A 22,545-nucleotide genomic window follows, 5' to 3' on the forward strand; every position below is an offset into this window, starting at 1 on the left:
CCTCTCTGCCGTGTTCTCTTCCTAAGCTGTGGTATTTTGACTGGGATAAGGGAATCAGTGGATGTGAAGGAGAGCTCACTGATATTTCAGTTCACAGTTCAGTACAGAGTCCTGTGTGTGTGTTTATGCACATATAAACCCTGTATCAATACCACTGCACCTGAGTGTAATCTCTAAATATGAAATCTGAATATAAGCTCGTTTTGAGTTGTGTTGTTTGATGTTTAATGTATTTTAATGATGTGATAGGTTACGACAGATATTTTGTTATGGCCTAATTCAAAGCAGCCCTAGCAACAGATTTTCAGTCTATGCACTGTAAGTTGGGCTCCACTGAATGCTTGTATTCATAAACACTGAGCAGAACAATGAAAAAATGTTAGCCAGGCATGGGAGTGGGGGACTTTGGATAGCAGAATGAAAGTACGTTGAAAGCTGTGAAGTGATTGAATAACAGCATAAAGATCAGCACACATAACCGATTACATTTGTTAAAAGTTGAAGCCTTAACTTAAACAATATGCCAGAGAAACGTGGCAGAAACGTTTGCAATTGCACTCAATGGATACATGGAAATTTAACTTTTCGGCTGCTGATTTACAGTGTAGCCACAATGTACATTCAGTGTAATTTTGGTCTTTAAGTACTTTCTCTTTGAATGAATACCACTGATTACATACTTTTTATTCCTTTCAAAAAGAGTTTGACACACTACAATTAAAGAGCCAACCAAAAAGACACCACCAAGAGTGAAACATTGTCGCTATTACAAATACATTGATTAAATTTAAAAATGCTTCGACGTGGTAATGTATTTTTCACAGTTAAAGAAGTTTCAACAGCTTTTAAGTGATACCTTTGAGTTTAAACAGAGGCGACAGAACAATCATAGTCTAATTTCTATTTAAATGATTAATTTATATTATTTAGATTTATGATTTGTTCAGTGGCGATAAACTGTGGACTTCAGGAATAATTAATCAGCAGAGATGATCATAATCTGAATACTCCCCTATTCCTTAATGTCATCTCTAACTTTGGCCAACTGTTTTTCACACAATGTACATTCACAATGTCATCACGCATTGCTATAGTGCAGGCATATGAGCGCACTTTCAACCGTTTCTCCAGTATCATCCAACCCTAACATTCCTCTGATTCCACTCTACCCTATATCACTCCACCCAAGTCTCCCTCTGATATATTTTAACACAATCAGGACAGGATTCCCCACCGATGTGAAATTGGACGAATTTTGTCATACCAACAGCATTCATCCGCTAGTTTCAGTTGCTTTTGTAGACTGGGACCATGTACAACACACTGAGATTATTTTGGGAAGGTGAATATCCTGGGATGATTGCTGATGGCAGCTGACAGTAATCAGGAGAGATGAATTGACAATTCAGCAGTGACGGGTCTCTTCTCACACCAATCTCACCCATCCACCCACCCATACACCCACACCGACACACACACACACACACACACACGCTTACACACCCTCGAACTGCAGTAGGTATAGGCTAAATGAAATGGTGATTTGGGCATAAAGGTCGTTATAATAATGACGTGATTGTGACTGAAGGACCTGCCATGCTGGTTCTTCTTGCCTATTTATCAGTTCATCCTTTGTGTTTCCCCAGCACTGTCTATAGATGCATTACTGAATGCTCTCATCATTAGATCAGACTCTGTAAAAATAATTTGGTTTTCCATTTGAAACATGCGAATATTACGCTATGAATTATGTACACATAACACCCACACACAAGGAAGAGCAGTGACTGGTAGATTTTCAGCCTGAAAACACATTATTAGATCACATGGCCGTGGTCAGCGATCATTCAGATATTTCTCAAAATATTTCACTTTATGCCTCATAAATGTTAGTGCCATAACTAATCATTCTATTATGACACCTAAGTACTGTTTGCTTCAGCATTTTCAAGTTAATGGCATTTTCTTTGACCTTATGGTGATTCAAAATATTGTTACCTATGTTGTTAACACCCAGCTGCTTATCTCACCCACCCGAGCAGAGGTGCCTGCTCTCTGAGGAGGAGATGTGTGAAGGAACATGGGTAATTATATATGTTGAAAATGACGGTATTGCAGATGTGTGACAGACCACAGTTGAGCCTTCGGGCAACGCTACCCTAAATGTTATTTTACTATGGATGATTTCCTGTCTAACTCTTTTGACTTCTTTCTTTTTAACTTTGCATGAAGATTTTTGTTACTTTTGTTAATCAGACACATTAACACTGAGGGGCTTCTCTGTGCTGACACGGCTTAAATCATGTGATCAGGTTTAATTTAGGGGTAAAATCATTTGGTGGTCTTCATAAAGAAAAAGAAAGAAAGAAAGAAAGAAAGAAAGAAAGAAAGAAAGAAAGATCTTTGGTACTGAGATTTGTTCTTTGGTGCACTTACAGTGTGAGTAAAACATGTAGGAAGATTAATGTTGTATGACAGTAAATCCACACAACACAAACAAACACATAGTTAACTTAGCTCTGAGTGTCAGGCCTTTTCAGGGCCTCTTTGTCATTTCTTCAATGTGAGGTACCGTTTTTCCCATTTTAAATCATTTCAGCAAATTATGGAGTATAATTCAGTTTAAATTACAGCATTGCATATGTTACGTTAAAATAGTAATATAGGACATATTACATATTAGGCCCCCCCCCGGAATGTACTGAATATGCTCAAAAATAGTACCGCATAGAAAGTACCTGGTAATATGTCCTATTATGTTTTTCATTGACAAAACCCCTTGTTGAATCATACAGATCACAGATTCTGTCTCACATACATTATACTTTGAAATAGGCAGTGTATGGACAAACAGTTTAATGAGGATAACTTCAAATATTCAATGTGATCAGTATTCTCAGAGTGATCAGTGAAAGGCTGCCCCAGGGCGGAGAAAAAGCACTTTGTGATCTCTCAGTGAACTGCCTATCTAATTGAAATGCACAAAGGGGTGTGAGGGTCCCTGACAAGGTCCAGCGTCGGCACCCTGTGTACTTGAGGCATTAGTAGTTTTGAAGTGACAGTGGAGAGAAAGAGTGAACTGTGTATTATTGGGCTAATGTTAGTGTATTTATGCCAATTCATTTGACTGGTAGTCCTGTACTTCTGTGTTTAAACCACTGTGTTTAAATCACTGAGATACCAATAAGACAGGAGGATGAGAGAGGAAGAGACATGGAGAAAGAACGAAAGAAAGAAAGAAAGAAAGGCAGACAGACAGACAGAAAGAAAGAAAGAAAGAAAGAAAGAAAGAAAGAAAGAAAGAAAAAAGAAAGAAAGAAAGAAAGAAAGAAAGAAAGAAAGAAAGAAAGAAAGAAAGAAAGAAATATGAGGGCTGAAAGAAAGCTTTTGTTCTCTCTTAGAGTGGTGAGGTTCATTAACCTTTCAATGCACGCCTGTGAATAGTGCTTATTCCCTCAACAGCAATTTTTTGAACTACTGCTGTGGAAAATAGCTACTGTGCTGGTTCACAGCAGCATCAGAGCAGGGAGAGACAAACAGGAAAGGCAACGTCCAAGAGAGCTCCGTATTCATCATGCCACAGCCAAGTCAAAGACTGCACAAAAGAGCTCCCATTTTAATTTCACTGTTCAAAATCAGCTTCCAGCCCTCCCATAAGTGGGAGGCACACAATGTAAAATCATTTTTGTACATGGAGGACTCTCAGGTCAAGATTACAGACCAAAGACATGGACGATATTCAACTGCTCTTTCCTTAATCAGATTCCCGGCTCTCTTAATTAGAACGGGAATGTAATCTAAACAGCAGGACTATTGTGTAGAGGCATTATCTGAAGTTAAAGGTTGTAATCATAATTTAATTAAAGTCTCATTTAGTCTAATTTAGCATGGCTCTGAGGCACCAGCCACGAGATCTTCTCTCGGCACTCACTCAACTTTTACATGATTTCCATATATTTATTTATTTATTTATTTCCGCTGTAAACAAGTTTATTATTGTTTTACAAGTGACCCATTAATCATGAATGACACGTCTGAAATCTGGGAACATCCCAGGCTTTATTGAGTGATAATTTGCATGTGTATCGAATGTAATTATTCAATCTGTAATGAGATAATTAATCATGGTTGATGGTAGCCAAATTAATGATTACCATTCTTTAACCAATGAAGAGCATTCATGTCTGATCAGCGAGGAGGAGCTGTTTCACTGAGGGGAAAAAACATAATGAATACAGATAGGCTGGTATCAGTGCTGTCTCATATCATAGATTCATCATAACCATCACATTCCAGTGCTTTGCCAACAAATGGAAAGTGCCAAACTCTAAAAATTACTACTGAATGAAAACCAACTGTGAATCACAGCATCAGTTCTCACTCTTAAGCTTAACAGTCGTAAAAACCTCTTTCTGCTGCAGACATTCAGTAGAAACACTATACTTTCTTTGATAAGAAACTTGCAGTTTAACAGTGTATCATTTATAATGACAAAGATCATGAATGTTAACCAAAGACGTTCACCCTAATCCACACTAGTCCATTTAAGGGAGAATATTAAGATTTTTGCAAACTTAATCTGACTGCGCTGTTTGTTTAACGCATACAACAATCACATTATTTGAGCTAAAATTTAGGGGTCAATTCAATTAAAATGTATCTATTAAAAATATCTAAAAGTTTACACAAAAAAGCACACTCAATTATTCAAGGACTATCTACTCTCATACTCTGGGAATCCATGCCACAGAACTGAGGTCTTGATTAGACAGTCTTTGTAACATATGCTACAGCATCTGTGTTTGTGTGTCTGTGTGTGTGTGTGTGAGTGTGTGTGTGTGTGTGTGGGCTGGGTGCAAGAAGAGGTGTCAAGAACAGCACTGTGACACGGGAGGCGTGACACGGTGTAGTATTTTTGGCTCTTACCCATGTCAGAGTAATTATACAGCTTGGCTCTCAGTCCACCTTCATTTAGCTCTGCCACGGACCGACACATACATTCTGCTCCAAATGTGCAATACAACACACACTTTTACGAGCCAAACGCAGTCTGTCAGTTTGCTTTATTCATCCGTTGGCTTGTTCAGAGACGTATTCACATTGCTCAAGTGCTCTCATCTATAACTGAAGTACTGTTGGGATTTATTTTTGCCCAATCATAGCGCAGGGGCATCATTCACACACATCAAACACTTTTCAGCTTCAAATACACAAGTCTACAAATACATCAGCTCACAGAAACACATTCTCATTAAAATCTGCCTTAGACACCAGTGGAGATACAACATAGTCAATTGAATAAGTGTTTTACTTTACTCAAGTGAGGCTTATTCAGTATTAGGAACATGTTTCAGTTATGTTTTATGTTTCAGTTATGTTTATGTTTCAGTGTGTGATACCAGTAAGAAAGACAGAGAGAGAGAGAGAGAGAGAGAGAGAGAGAGAGATAAAGAGTTTGATATTGTTTTAATGGTAACACCTCAGCTGGTACTTATAACATTGCACAATGTTTAAACACAGTGTAGAAAACTCAAATTCCATTACTGACTATTAACAAAATGCTAACGCAGGGAAACGGTTTTAACAGTATTTATACCTCTAGCTGTGAGTTCAGTGGTAATGTAGTCAGTTTGAAGAGTTTTCCATGGCTGTGCAGGTAGCAACCTCATTAATAATGTCTTTTAAATGAGAAGTGGAGAGACTGCTCTGGCTCAGGCTTCAGCCCTTTTGGCTGTGTAGCCCTATTGTTCTCAACTGAATCTGCTTCAACACTGCAGCAGATGAAATATCAGCTTCTTCATTCTGCTTCAGCATAGTTCAGCAAAATTACTACATTTAATATGGGGTGAGCAAGTATGCCCATTTGACTCATATAAAAATGGTTGTGCGGTGAACCTATGATACCTATTGCTGTTTCAAATTCATGGGAACAAATCTCCTTCCATCTCTTCTCCCCCCACACTTCCACACCCCATACGCACACATTCCCTGTCTCACACACACACACACACACACACACACGCGCGCGCACACAGATAGGTGCCCACACACACACACACACGCGCGCACACACACACACACACACACACACACACACGCACACACACACACACACACGCACACACAGATCCTGAATTAACATTAGATCGACACTTCTGCTGGTAGCTAAGTCCAGCCTCCTGCCCTTCATGCCTCATTAGAGTGTCAAACAAACAAGTCAGAGTTCAACTTCATTTACAAATCTGACTGCCACTTTGCCACTGCTTGCATAAATAATAAAGCCTGTTTTAATGCTTTAATGGCTTTAGTTTCTCACACACACAAATAAAAAGCATTCTATTGTGAATCGCTGAATGATTTTAGAGCGAGAAGTGTTTTGAGCCATCAGTGGCAGATTCAGGCTGTGTTTACGAGTCTAAAAGGTCTCATACTTAGCTAATGGAATGACCAGCGATTACTTCATTAAAACAGCCAACAATTCATGAACAGTGATGAGCTTCATAAACATCAACTTGTGTATTTGTTGCTCTTAACTGTGTTTTATGACTGCAGGTTTCCATGTAAATCTTATAAGATTCATTTACTCAATCACCTGAATTTTCACTTCATTCTGGTTTTATGGTTGGAATCAGCTGAACATAGACAAAAACTAGGATTTTTAATTTTGCAAAGTGGTCTCGCACCCACACTTTGAACAAAGAGACTAAACAGAGGAGTTGCAGAGGTATTGCAAACCCTAGATTCTGAAACAAAGTGGTTGACACTGACTCCAGTTTATATAAAAAGCTTTCTGAGCAATGAATAAATGATTATAAAATGTAACATTTGACCGTTCGCACTAAACTACCCCTACCTTTGAAATTGAAATTACATTATACATGCAGTAGCTATTTAAGAACTACTGCAAACCCCACATACCTCACATGTTTTTTTCTAAACAGATATTTAGGTTGGACACTGCACTTACTCATCCAGGGTGTATGTAAAATAAATGAAAGTCTGTCAAGTTGCTGAATTATAACGACTAAACAAAGAGAAAGACATATATTAACTAATCAAAAGAGATTTATTAAAGATCAAGTCAGATACAAAGTACATTACAAAATATAGGCTACATTAACAGAGAGACCATGAGGGGAATAATGTGGGTTATATCAGACAATGACCAGAGGAAGTGTACCCAGTAACACTCCTCAAATTCATTTCCATTTTTTTTATACTCAAGCTTCAAAGTACCTCATCAGGACATCAATAACCAAACTGAAAGAAACAACAAAAAATGTTTACAGCAGGATGAGAGAAAAGCATGAATAAACAATACCAAATAATAAGCTTCATGAACTCATCATTCTGCTTTGAGAGAAAATGGCATCACAGACATGTACATAGGGTCATTTACAATGTGACCATTCTTCAGACTAGAACAAATAGAGGGGACAGAGCGGGTCATCCTGCCACAGAATTCCCCTTTTACTCCAGATGGAAGAAAAGAAATGTCTGACTCTTGTGTACAAAAAACCAAAAAAACAAAAACAAAACTCTCCCTCTATGTGTACTGCCCTGCATATGGCGCATGTAAGTCAAGCCCCCTATAATGCCCATACCAGATAAAGTATAAGACAGGAAGATCTGAGACAGGCTCTTGTTGCTCTCTATTTCAGACTGAACTAAACCCAATATATGTGAAAGGTTTTTTTTTTTTTTTTTTTTCTCAAGTTGTTCTCTTTATACCGAAATGCCCTGAAGTTCCCAGATTTTCTCTGGGGTACATACTGCAGAAGTACTGGGGTCACCATCCTTCTGAATCCCAGCCTTCAGACCTCCCCAGTGACTGCAGCAGAGCAATCGCCGCGACAGCGACGGTCACAAGTTCAATCTCACAGATCATATCATTGTGTAAAATGGATACACTGCTGTTGCTAAGGCAGCAAGAGGCCCTGCAGTGTGTCAGACAGACCGGGAGAAGAGTTGAAACCACGGTCATGCCAACACATGCCTTCCTGTTTTCAAGCAGCTTCCAATGTCCAAGTGCCCACAGCAAAAGTTATGATTTTAAGCCCTCATGGAGTGGGCTTATGATCCAAGCCTTTAAGAGTGCTCGAAAAGAAGCAAAGCAGCCAACTCTATCAGAGGGACTGTCAGGCTATAGTATTGATGTTCACAGATCCCCTTTTTCATTCCAAACAGAAAACCTGGGGTTTGTGTCAGATAAATAATCCTCTCTTCTCATTCCTGCCAAGATATAGAATGAGAAAACGGGCTGAAATATTTAGTAACCCAAAACGTGCTTTCTACACCAGCTGTGACACGCCATGAGACGTATTGTATTTCTGTGCGCTTTTAATGAGCGTCGTTAATTCTGCATTGATGTTGTGCCAATTGAACTTGTTGAATTTTCAAAAAGCTACAGTTATTTAAAGCTGGTGATTTGAACATTAAAACTGCATCAGAAGCAGTCCACACTCCATAGCAGTAATTAAGCATATCTCTCAAATCCATTTGATATCAGCCTCTTTGGAGGGGAGGGGCAAGTGGTCGGGGAAAAACCTCTGGGGTTGGGGAGGATGAGGCTTCATCGTCGGCTCATGTGGCTTCTTCTCATATACATCTCAAAGAGGACAATTCACATAATGCAATACCACAGATGAACCCCTGATATAGTTTAATACCATTGGGCAATATTTTACATCACAGAGTACCATACTGTAACTTTACTGTTTTGAGTTTTGTTCTGCGGTGTCACATTATGTGATAGTCTCAGGTGTAAGGTGTTGGTCCTATCTATTGTTTAACGACTGATGTTATACTAATTCTTTACCAGCTGATATTTTATTTTGAAAGAGCAGAAAGTTTTTCCAGATCTGTTGCTGTTGGCTAGTGCAGAGGCCATGTTATATATACAGTATTTGTGCACTGTTTGGTACAAGAGTCTATATCTGTCACCTCCATTTTTACACTGTTACATTTGCCAGACACACTACTGAACAATGGACTTAGCCTTTCTCTTGTCTGCACTAGAGACTTCACTGCAGGTCTATGATACTTTCTTCAGGACTGTATCAGAGAGGCTGTGTGTTCTATTACTATTCAGCACTATCATATGTCCTGTGAGGAGATATCATACAAGCAGAAATATTAGATAGGGCCGCCTGCCCTGCCGCTCCACAGGCGGCAAATATGAAGGTAAAATGACAGACAAGAAAAAGAAAGAAAAAGAGTTTCTGAGAGTGAGACTGAGAGGGAGAGAGAGAGAGAGAGAGAGAGAAAGGGAGAGAAACATGTTTTTGTGTCATTGGGGCCTTCAAACTGTCATTTTTCTTTCTTTTTTTTTTTTCTTTAACTTTTTTTCTCATGGAACTGCAGCCTATCCCAGAGAGATCAGTAGGGCTTATAGTCAGTGCACTGACAGTATTACGTGGTGAGAAGACATTAGATTAAAGCTTATCTTACCTTTGTAACAGTTACCACATGAATAGATTCCACGCTCCGTATATCTCAATTTTTTTCTCACGAGTATTGCGGAAATGAAATAAATTTTCAGTTCTGCTTGTGTAATCCGTACCCAGACTGTCTCTTCCCTATCTTACAGTGTCATCCAACATTAATGCTCATGGCACGGGGCTGAACTAATTTACATTTCCATATCCCCGAGGCAATACTCAAACCTGCCATGCAGTGTGTTTGATCAAGTCGGGCTGTATTACCCCATGTTTTCCTCCTGCAGATCCCCCTCTCCACTCGTTCACACGATGTGGGGTTTCGGCGGGGGGGGGGGGGGGGGGGGGGGGGGGGGGTGGTTCCCATCGTTCTCAGTAGAGGAGTGCAGTCATTTTCAGAATCAAACATCTTTCAGTGCTCGGAAGAGCAGCTCTGGAGCTCCAGTGAGCAGGTACAACCAGGCGTGATGTCAGCGGGGAGTCAGAGAGATGTGATAGCTATGTTTAGACAAGCCTCCCTCGGGAAAAGGAGTCTGACTGATCATACACTACACACACACGCGTACACGCGCGCACACACACACACACACACACACACACACACACACACACACACTAACGCACAGAGCACACGAATTATGACAGCTGTGCAATTGTGTTTCAGTATTAATATGCAGGTAGATAGATAGATAGATAGATAGATAGATAGATAGACAGATAGATTTTTATTCAAATAAATGCATACCTGTGATTTTAGCAATAACAAACATAACACCACATTGAACACCTCAAAAGCTGGGTTTAGTGTCCTCTAGCCACTAACCTCAGTACAGGCTTAGAATTAATTGACTAAAGAGAGCAAGTGTCTGTGTCAGAGATAGAAATCACCTTTCTAAAATGTGAGGGCCGAGACCAGTTCTTGTCATAAATCAGTGCATTTTAACATTTTAAATACATATCTAAATGAAATGTCACTGTTTGCATCTATTAAAGCATACTAGAGAACAGATTAAAAAAAAAAACCTAAATATGAATTTAACCGGAGCAAAAATTGATTGAATATTCTGTCATCTGTGAGACTCACGTGTGAATATCAAAGATGAACGAGTGGATGTCAGGTTTTCTGAACCGAAAAAGGCAAATACATAAATTCCATTCGGGAAAATCTTAAATGAGACACTGTGAACAAAGTGATCTTTGATGACATAAAACACCCTTTTAATTATCAGCAGTGAGGAGGTTGAGGTCACATAACATCAAAGCAGAGAACATGAGAGGCAGCAACACACCTCCAGTTTTTCTTAAAGTGTAGCACTCAGACTCAGATTAAAGGGGAACAGAAAATTGGTCCTGTATGAAGAAGCTCTGGAATCTCCATCGGTCAGAGTCAGATACAGCTGTTTTAGTGATAAGACTAGTGATTCTTTCACTAGTCTCTTTGCCCTTGTGCACGTTGCAGTGATTCCTTGGAAGAGTCTGCTGTTTTTAGGGTTGTGCAACAACCTGTCACCCAAAAACCTGTCTGGATTTCTTGCTTTAAAATTGTAAGGCAAGTTTTTGTCACACATTACACAATGGCTGATTGATCTTTTCCTCATTACTTCTGATTGGTGTTTTTACCCTCTCCAAGCACATCTTGTATTTCCCTAACATTCTCTTTGTTGTATTTCAAATTTAACCTGATGAACTCTGTTTAAAATTCCTAACTGAACTTACTAGCTGAAGATACTGTAAATTTGCCAAGGTTAAATTATCAGTGAAAATGTATATATGAATTGAAAAGGGCTCATGTATATCATCTAAAACTGACAGACTGGTTGTGCAACCCTTTCCCCAGAGACACCAATTTTGCAAGATTCTGTGCCATGAACTCACCTGGAGCAGCTAATGAACGTGCTGAGGAGAATGTGAATGTCAAACCCTAACGTGTTAGATCAGATCTCGGTCCTGATGGTGGGGGGTCCCTAGAGAGTCTTGACAAGTTCTGGTCTTATATCTGGTTTCAAACCTCATTTTACTAGTCTAATAATCTACTCTAAAATTAGAAATGTATGATTTGCAATGACAAAACAATTGGAATAGTCATTTTCGAAAACACACCTTAGTATGATGGTCATGTTCATGTACTCTATGACCAATGCAGAGCAGTACTATATGCCTGTTTTTGGAGGTTGAATTCTTGTGATCCTAAAAGAGTAATTTGTTTGTGTGTTGCTCCTGGAGAATCACTAAGGAATTTTATGACCTTCTCTTTGACCAAGCTGCATCAGTTTACTAACTGAGACCTTCACATGGAGGCTGCTGTGTAAAATTAGAGGTCCTTCTGCGGGAGATGTGCATAATTATGCCAACACAGAGGAGTATAAAGAAGGGCAGTAAATTGGGTGGGGGGGATTTGCAGGTGGTTTGTGCTGCAGGGAGGAAGATATTCAAAGGAGAGAGATTTTTGGATTGTGCTGCAGATTCTGGGGGATTGTTGAAGACATCTGAGAGTGGTAAAGAGGAGAGTAGGAGAGACATGTTAGCCTTCTTGGCTAATATAGTGAAATTTTGTCAGAAATCTCAAAACTTGATATCTGCAGAGCTGGGTTAACCTCAATAGAGTCTGGGAGGAAGCCAAAGCCTTGATAAAGACTGACTGTTTGCACAAACGAATTTGTTATACTTATGTGGGAAACCAGTAAGACTAATAATATTATTCATTATTTAATAATAATATTTTTAAGAAACAGCGTCAACTTTGACATCGTTTTCATTTTCCTTTTCAACACAATAACATGGAAGTCGTATTTCCAAGAAGGCTACAAAATAGGCTCATATGAAAACAACAGCAACTACAAGGATTAGGGGTAAGGGTTACTGCTTGTAATTTGGTTACGCTTCACCACAAAAGCTACCCATTTGAGAGTAAATTAAATATATACCTGCACTGTAGACTTTAGGGCAGAAAATTCTCCGATACTGCTCCTGTAACATATATTTTTATTGAACTTTCATCTTCCTTAAATATTTAGCATTGCCATTTTGTTTAAATGTTTACATGGAAAACATTAACTTCTCTATTTTACACAGTCCTTCATTCCCCTAGCCCTCAGTTTTGATCACACTTAAACTGAAAAGGTCTTTTAATTTAATTTTCACTTGATTTATTAGAATCTTCATTATACTGCTGGGCAACTGATTCCAATTAAATCTGCCATCCAATTTCCATTCAAGTGAAACAACAATTCTCATTAAACTCCTAGAGAAGCCATAGTAGTGCATTGTTCTCTCAAACAGAGTTGTAATGACAATGCAACACATGTGCAATTAAATAAGTAATGGAAGGATGAATTCAATAATAAAAAACTATTTGTTTGTTAAAATACATAAAGATGGTCATTATAATGATGCCCCAATTTCAATCCATCATTTCTATCAAATTCACTCATTCAGTTAAACATGCTTTTAGTAAGCTATTTCTCATAGAAAAAAGAAAAGAAAAGAAAAAGAATTTGAAAGTGCAGATATGAGAGAAAGATAATCTCTGTGACAACTGCCTGTCCAGTTTACTTTTTCTGCATTTCGACGTATATACCATTAAACCTGCAGGACAACACCTAAGGACTGATAGAGAGCATAAGGAAATATATAGAGACCAGGAGCATCTCAGAGGATGGAGAATGCTTTCTCATGGAGGGGACTGCTTCACTGGGAACCAGAGCTGGAGTTAATTTCAGAGAACCTGTATACAATACAATATTCTGTTGCTTCCTCTGTGATATTGCTGTCCTCTCCTTCATCACATTTTCGCATGAAAGTTTCAGTGGAACTTTGAGAAACTGAGGTTATTCATTGGAGATGATTCAATTATCACATTCTTAGGCAGGGGGGCAGTGGTTGACACTCACACTAGAACTTTTTGTCAGTCCCCAAATACTGTGTGAATGACCCTGAATACTTCCTCTAGTAAACATCTCTGATGGAGAATCTGTAACTTCCTTGAGTTGATAGTCCCAAACGTATATGCAGGTGCAGCGTCTAAAAATAGCAATATTTCCCATTGTGAGGTCTTGCCAAAGTCTGCTGGATGAAGTCCAAAGCTTCTCTCTCCCTCTCTCTGCCTGTCTGTCGGTCTCTCTCTCTCTCTGTCTCGCTTTGCCATGCTTCTATAATTCCAGTAAGCTAATTAACACTCATCAGATCAAGCAACTATGCTCACTTGAGAAGGCAAGATAATATAATTTAGTGGGAATTCCATAATAAAAATCCTGGTCAGATGAGAGTGATGTGGGAGATAATTTCCAAATGCATAAACATTTGACTCGGTGGTACAGTATGATTTGATTTGATGAAGAAATATGGTACTACAAAGGGGTCTGAAGTACTTGAACTATAAGACTGGATGTATTTATTGGACAGGGTAGTTTAGTATAGTGCAGTGGGTTTATGGTTATGCTTTCCCGATCGTGTTAAAAATCTGCATTGTGCTATTACTTAACCATTGCCTAACATGTACTAAGTCACATCAGGGTTATTTTCGCAGCATGAAACGCCATCTACCAATTCTGAAGGAACACCACTCTCTATGCTACATGTCAATCTTCAGTTTCCTTCAAGATTACACAAGCTTGTGAAGGGGATATTATCTGGCAATAGAAATAGTATGAACCAAAAACGTTACACATGCCCATAAGGTACAACAGCCTGTCTGAGAAACTAGGGAGATATTCATGAAACACCCTCCGAATGATTACATTCATCCTTGATCCATTTCACATCTAAAGGACACAGTTAGCAGAACCAGTTGATGGAGATGGCAGTAATGTCACAATGGAACAATCAGCCATATCTATCTATCTATCTATCTATCTATCTATCTATCTATCTATCTATCTATCTATGTGTCTGTCTATCTGAGTGACTGTCTGACTATCTGACTGACTGTCTGTTAACTAGCTGCCCGTCTCTCTTTCTGTCTGTTTGTCTGACTAATCTGATAAAATATGGAGCAACATAAGAAAAGGGTCTTTGCTTTTTATTTTATGTCATGAAACACATTATTGCACTCCATAAAACCTCTCACTTAAATGCTTAGTGCAGGACATGAGAACTCATGGCAACACTCATGCACCATCAATCTGGCAGAAAAGTTGAGCGAGCAGAAAATGCGATGAGTTATCAGGGCAGAGAGTCTCCAGCGCGAAGTGAATTTCACTTCACTAGAGTAATCAGTCTACACATAGATATTTATGCTCTGATTTCTTGCTGGGGATAAGTAGAGAACCTATAGCTTTTCCTTCTGGGATGTGCATGGTTTTTATGAAGACACACGCACACACACACACACACACACACACACACAGAAACTCAAACAAGCACTATCCTCATACTGCGGTATGCTTCAAGATCAGCGAATCCAAGAGAAATTACATCATCATTTTTGACCTTTTGTTACGCTTCTGAAACTTCTGTTTCTCTGCCAAAGTTAATGATACTGGATATGTGATTGTGGGTGTGTGAATTATCTAGATCTTTTATTTGATCTTTTTTTTTCACGGAAGTTTTTTTATTTTCCTGAGAGCTAAAGTTTCATTTTTGTTCTTGCAGTCCCTTTCTGTTGTAATTATACACACTTTGTCAGGGACACAGATGGTGGTCCTGTCCCACTGCTGTAAGTGAGTTAGTCTCTCCGTCTCTAAGAAACACATAACTCTGTGAACACATTTTGACTCTAGAGTAATGCCTGTAGAATGGAAATCCAGTTGGAATCCAGGGTCACTTTTATGTATGGTCACTCCATTTCTGATTCATTTGCTCTGAAGAAATATGTAATAAAATAGAGGCTTAGTTTAGTCTTTTCCTGCTCCCTCCATCCCTCTGTCCATCCATTCTTAAGATGCCAGTTCAATCATAGAGATTAAGACCCATGCATTCTTCTGCAATGTGAAAAGAAAAAAAAATCCCCTTCAAATGCAATAGAGATTACTTGGTTTGTATTTATGTATTGAACAAATACAGAAATAAAAAAAAATGAATGAATGAATGACTGACTGACTGACTGACTGACTGACTGAATGAATGAAGTTACATAAAACAAAAACAAATAACCAAAATGCAGATGAAAACCAGAGAATGCAGCCAGGTTCCCTAATGCAGCTGTGCACTTAAGGCTGCCCTGGAGACATTTATTATTCTTAGAAATTTATTACATCTTTTATGTTACTGTTGTTACAAAGACCATCATTTCCTAAGAGACCGTTGAATTAAAACCATTTTCTACAGTAAGATTCAGGAGAATCTGGAATAAAAACTGTAATTAAGAGATCAAAGACAGAGAAGGCAGTATTTCAGCAAACAGAGTGAGAGCATTATTTAAATGAGACTTTAAATTAATGTATATAACAGTAGGATTTAAGGTTGGTCAGTTTTTGTACTCCGTTTCAATTATTTTAACATCTTTTCTTTACAACTTTACCTTAAGTTTGTTCCATACGACTGCCTCTACTTGTTTGTTTATAGAAAATGCATGTTCCTGAAGAACTCTACTCTTGACTTCTTTAAAAGGATTTTTACCCATGTAAGAGTTTTCTTTCAGCTACTTCACAGTACAAAGAGTACAGAATGAGGCTTGAATGCTAAATACAGTGGTTATAAATGCTGGAGTGGTGTTTATTTCTGGGTATGTTCTATAACTGCTCAATTTTGTAGCCCACATTGAGCCTGTTCAGGAGAACTGTAAACTTTCCATTAAACTAATGCAAATTGTTTCATTCCAAACATGACAAAAATCTGTATGCAGAAGATTGCATAAGCTTCCTGAATACTTCACTGATAAGATCTTTTTTGTACAGTTATCTAAATTCCTGACTCTGATACATGATCTGTTCCATATGTTCACTTCTTTTGTTTTTCTTTCTTTCTTTCTTTCTTTGTCTCTTAGATACCTCAGGTGAGCTATGCCTCTACAGCCCCAGAGCTGAGCGACAACACCCGATATGATTTCTTTTCCCGCGTGGTTCCTCCTGACACTTACCAGGCTCAGGCCATGCTGGACATTGTCAAAGCCATGCACTGGAACTACGTGTCCACCGTGGCATCTGAGGGAAACTACGGTGAGAGCGGAGTGGACGCCTTCATCCAGAAATCCCGCGAAGACGGTGAGTCAGCTGTTCTGCCCGAAACATGATGCAGCACTGATAAAAGCACACTCCTTTTTTGTGATGTTATAAATGACAGAAATGTTGTTCTCTCATTTCTCTGCTCATCCATGTGCTTATGCAGTACTGTTATTTCATGACTGTCTGCACACACACTGAATATCCTCCCTGATGCTATTCTCCAGTGGCTAGGCTGACTAAGAGGCTGAGTGTGTGCGCTCTACATTCCTTTTGGATATTAGAAGCTCTACAATGGATATTCTTTTCAACCTTAGAGGGTGTTCAATATTCCCACCCTCAGATAAGAGATGTGCTTTCAAGTATTTCTTTTAAAGGGAGCAAATGTTTTACTGATAATGTGTTAGTGTTGAGTTTATTGTTGAGTTTGTTTCCCTGTGAACATGCTGTTGAATATGCTCTTTCCTCCTCAGAAGTGCTCATTTTAACATTACAACAGATGGTCTGCCAATCTAATAAGTAAATCACACACACACACACACACACACACACACACACATTAGGGTACACTGCCAATATACTGAATCTGTGTAATTATATCCTTATTAATTCAGTAAATGACACTTGGTAAGCACATGGGAACAGGGATATGTGGCTACAGGCCTGTAGAGAGCGGGTCTGAGGGGAATAAGAAGCACTCATACTCAATAACACTCCTGGCCACTACATGTGGTAATGCTAAAGTGTCAGCCTTAATAGGACCAATCCAAGGGTGGCTTGACTGGAGACCCACAGTATTCACACTATACAAATACAAATGAACTTTTGAGAGTAAAGGTGTCAAAAGCCACAGTTGTTTGAGTGAATGATGTTATATACAAACAATGACCACTAAAGATGGGGAGGCATCTGAACGTAATAAAGCTCATTAGACAACAGCACTATATCAAAGTCAATAACCTTCGCAGTCCATGAGAGAGAGAGAGAGAGAGAGAGAGAGAGAGAGAGTCTTTGAGGGGGATCAGACACTGGTTGTCATGTATCAGTACTGAAAGGCTGTGCTTACTGTTGTCTGAAATGTTCTCCCATAGCATTGTAATGGAGTGAAGCATTGTGGGAAATGATTGATTTGTTTGCGTAGTGTTTGTTGGCTGAGACCTTGAAGCATTAGTCTCTGTCTGCAGAGCCTCAGCTATGCACCATCAAAAACAAATAAACACTGGAGCTTAATGTGAAACCTTTAAAAAGGGAAAACATGGGTGAATGAAATGGGTCAGCTGTGAATAAATTACAGCCACATATGGATTAATGACTTCACTTGGAACAGGAGTGTTTGTGTGTGTGTGTGTTTGTGAGGGAGAGAGAGAGAGAGAGAGAGAGATATCTTCTTGGCGAAAACTTATTTTATAATAATTCTGTTGAATGCAGAGTAGCGGTTGACCAATATATTTTTTTCAGGGCCGATACCAATAGCGATTATTCGTAATGAAGGAGACTGATAACCGATATTTGGAACCAATATACATTTGTAGTGAAAATAAAAATCTTGGTGTCAAAATTTGGAATAGCACAAACTCCAACACAAAACTTCGTTAAAATGCCTTTAAGCATATGTTTAATTAAAAGAGAACTTTTCAACATTATCTTAAAACAAAAAGTGCAGGGAGCTCCCAGCAGCATTTCTTATAAAGTTCACTGAAAATTTTAATAAATAAATAAATAGATAGATAGATAAACAAAATTGCTCCCCAAAGTTTTATAAAGAAAATAAAGTAAAAATAAATAAAACTAGTAAAACTTAAATTTGTACTGAAATTTGAGTCTCATTAGTAGTCCCAAACAGCTTTGGAAAGTCTTTAATTGGTTACAATTATTTAAATGTTATATATTCACAACATGTGATATCAGGGAACATGTCATTCAAAACTAGGCTACTTCATTACTAATTATTACTATAGCCAAGCAAATCAAACCTTGGCTGTTTGGATGGAGTGACTACTTAGTCAGCAGCGCTAGCACTGGGGTCTTTCGTGATTAGCTTTGTAGAAGTGTGTTGTTTTACCAGGTGCTTCAGAGGATTAGAATTACTATTCTTTGATGTGGATACAGTTCTCATGCCTGCGCATAGACTACACTCACCAGGATATTTTTGTCCTTGATCTCAAGGAGGGAAAAATAATGTCCATATTTCCAGGACAGCGACCTCACATTGCCCGAATTGTTGGCTATTGTGTGGGCTAATGCTGATCGATTCATTCACTCATTCATTGTGCCACCTAAGGTCGGGTGACGTTAGATCGTAAACAGGAAATTGGGGGAATATGCGTTTGTCCTTAAATTGTGCATCGTGCCCAAATCTCAGTAACTGTAACTGCATTGTTTAATTTGAAAAGTAATTAGTTACATTACTCATTACAGCCAAAAGTAGTGGAATTACAGTTACTTCCAACACTGGTTATAGCAGAGAATTTCTAAATAGGAGAGAACCTCCACTCTCTGAACTTCCCGTTTCATGGGGGGCGCTCACGAGATAGTCCAGAATGAATGGGGGCCTATGGATAGGTAGCCCCAAAAATGTAGTGTTCATGGACTATTTTTTTTTTTTCTCCCAATTTTCATTATGTTTTCGATATAAGGGGTCGCGACAATAGATATAGTTCCCTTTTTAAATTTTTAAAATGGTCTTTCAGTTGTAGTAAAATACCTTTCTGTAAGTATTTGTGACATCACGCACCACAAGCCACTTTACAGCATTTGCCATTTTGACACTTTACAACATTTGCCACCATGACTTGTTAGAATACTATTACATTAGCCAGATCTACATTTAGCTGTCAAACATGAAGATCCTCCTAGTCCTCCTTTTGATCAACTTCATTTCAAAAACTTCCAAAGACTCCGGGTGCCATTGAGGGAGGGTGTCCTTTCGCAATCAGTCATAAAACCTTAACAGCATGCATTAGCAGAATGCTAGCATTTTATGCTAGGACATTAGTACTTTTTTTTTTTTCATTTCAATTCTGATATATAATCATTACTATATTTGCAAAAACTAAAATAAAAATTGGACTTTTCACTAGAAGCAAGTGTAAATATTCATTTTAGCTGTTTAGCTCAAATCTCTCCCATTCATTGAGGATCTCGCAAGCACCCTCTAGGTGAATTGCAGCCAATTTCGGTACAATGGCATTAATAGGAAGTGGACAGGCTCTCCGTAGATTGGCTCTAGTTATAGCCTATCAATTTTTTGCTAGTCAGCTGGCTAAATCATGGATCAGCAAATGAACTTGCTGACATTTGCTATTATATTCAAGTTAGCTCTACGAGACTCAACATTAGCTTACGTTATTATGACCATCAGCTACTTATAACATTTAAAAAACACCAACTAATACAAGCGAGTAATGTTACATTCGCAATGTGGTTGCTAAAATAAGTTCAAGTTGCACTGGCACCAACGTTACTCAAAGATATAGCTATCGCTACATAAATAAACTCTATTGTCTCATTACAGTTAACTGTACATCACTGCAGCAAAGTGCATTATTCGGGCATTTTTGGTGTAACTGGAAAACTTAGCATGCTTGTCATCATAGAAATAGATCACAAAATTGTTGTGTTTTTGCAACTTCAGCATAAAGGATTATGATGTTTATTGCAACTTTGGCAATATCTGCTGCCGTACCTTCAAAACACAGTTCCTCTCGCTCACCAGAGCTGCTCCAGTCTGCAAATGCGTTCCCCTGTGTCCGTCTGTGGCACAGTAGCCTTCAGTGTTGATAGGCTACTACAAGTGACATGTAACCAATCCGAGAGTGCTGAAGTACAGACAGAGAGACATGGTTGCATCAGAGCCAAAGTAGACCATTTTTAAATTCATTTATTTTTTTCGCAATCGGATTTAAAAAAAAAGAAAGAAAAAGAAATAAAAGAACAATTCTGATAATCGTAAAAATGCTGAATATCGGATCTGATAATCGGCCAGGCCGATAATCAGTCGACCCCTAATGCAGAGCACATTTGTTTGTTGTCTGTACTGATACTGCAGTCACTCAAGGTTAAAAGTCCAGTCCCAGTAATACAGCTGGAGTCTTTTTGTCTGTCTGACCACTTAAAGCCATCATGTGGAGATAATACCTCTCTAAACCTCTCAACATCTTGGTAATAAAATCAACTGTTTATGCGCAACAATAGTGAGAGCTTTGATGTTACTCACATGACCCTCACACTCTCTGTTACACACCCCACTCTTTCATGTGTAGTAGGTACATTTAAACTTCTCACTGCTCTATGACTCTGTCTCAGTCATACTGTGAAAGCCTCTGTACCAACATATGTGTTCAGGACTCAGGAATATTACACCTGTCGGAAACTAATTATTGGATGTACAGAAAATCCAGGTGAGGAAGTGTGTGTGTGTGTTTGTGTGTGTGTTAAAGTCAGTGAGGTCATTTCCAGTGGTGCTTATATCTCCACATGAATGTTACCCACTCATGGGTAAGTAGTCTGACATCCAGCCCGTCTGTGTCCCAACCCCCAGAGCTTTGAGTCCAGACAAACAGCTGCTCAGGCTGTGACCCACTGAGTAAAACAGACAACGGGCAGTGAAGAGCTCTGTCTGCAGGAGACAATGGGAGACAGCACAAAAACTACAACAAATTTGTGTAAATTTTTTTATAATGAAAATTATCTTAGATTTTTTTTTTACATTCCATTATCACCTACAAGTCCTGTTATAATCACTCTTACTAGGATGAGTGTGGGTTAAATAAGCACCCTTTGAATTTATAGGTCACCGGTCTGCACTGTATTTAGTGGAAAGATTGACAGAATGATAACATAAACAAAAGAAAATGAAAGACAGTCCTCTGTTCTGACAGTTGTACTCGACAGTTGTCCAATTTAGGGTAAATACATACAACTTGAAGCTGAAATTGTCAATCAAATTCTGTTTTAGAAATGATCCAGAAATGGTTAAGAGAATTTTAGAATTATGATAGCAGACTATAAATGAGAAAAGTCAGCGGAGAGAAAAAGATATAGAGAAAGAGAGGGAGAGTTATTGGAGAGGAGGAAAATGCAGAGCAGGGGTGAGCAAAGAGAGACTAAGAGATAGTAGGATGGCATGAGTGAAAATGAGTGCCATCGGCTGAATGAGTGTGTGGATACTCAGCAGCGATGAGAACATGCACACTCTGGGCCCTAACCTTTCACCTTTGTGGAGGATGAATGTAATGATCAGTGACGTGCCACCTTTGCCTGTGTGTGTGTGTGTGCCTGCAGCTGCCATCTGTCTCTCATACAAGACTGTCCAGAATCTCCTCACAGCTCACTGCAGCATCACACACACACAACCACTCACAGGCCCCCCCCCCCCCCACACACACACGCATGCACACACGCATACCTGCACACACGCACACACATGCGCACGCGCACACACACACATCTTTTTACCCCAAGAGGAGTTAGCCTACCTTGTCCTGGGTTTGCTCAGGGTCAAACAGAGATGAGGAGTGTACAGATTACTGGGCAGAACCAAATGAAGTAGAGGACAGTGACGTAACCTGCAGAACCTTACTCAGGATCCAATCATGCGTTCAGCTTCACTGAGATCAAGGGAAACCTTGGGTCCCAGTGAAGCAGGCTTACATTCTTCCCTGATAAAAACAGACTGCCTTTTCCTTTAGTTATTATACACCTGACTTAATACCAGAGAAGACACTGCTCTGTCTGCTCAGTGATATAGCTGACACTGATTGACTCACACCGTGACAGATTTGATCGGTGTGTGACGGAAAGCTTATAGCTGAACTTCAATTAAATTCTGTTATAGAAATGATCCAGAAATACTTTCCTCTTTAATTTTTCATAAATATTAAATAAATAATAAATAATACATCTTCTATTTTCATAAATATGACCTTATTGCTAGATAGTTTGCTATTGCACGCAAGCATTAACCTTTGTTTTCATTTTTTTGCGTGTCTGGTGGGTAAGGATGTCTTTCA

General features: G+C 38.9%; 1 protein-coding gene across 1 annotated transcript in view; it reads left to right on the forward strand.

The window, feature by feature from the left end:
• Nucleotides 1-22,545, forward strand: part of LOC115806968 (metabotropic glutamate receptor 4-like) — a 155,567-nt gene that overhangs the window by 39,196 nt on the left and 93,826 nt on the right. The window contains exon 2 of the mRNA XM_030767827.1: nt 16,360-16,576. Within this exon, the coding sequence (XP_030623687.1) occupies nt 16,360-16,576 (217 nt within the window). The remainder of the gene's footprint in view (nt 1-16,359; nt 16,577-22,545) is intronic.

The sequence above is a fragment of the Chanos chanos genome, chromosome 3 (genome assembly GCF_902362185.1).
Source record: "Chanos chanos chromosome 3, fChaCha1.1, whole genome shotgun sequence".
In the NCBI taxonomy this organism is placed as follows: Eukaryota; Metazoa; Chordata; class Actinopteri; order Gonorynchiformes; family Chanidae; genus Chanos; species Chanos chanos.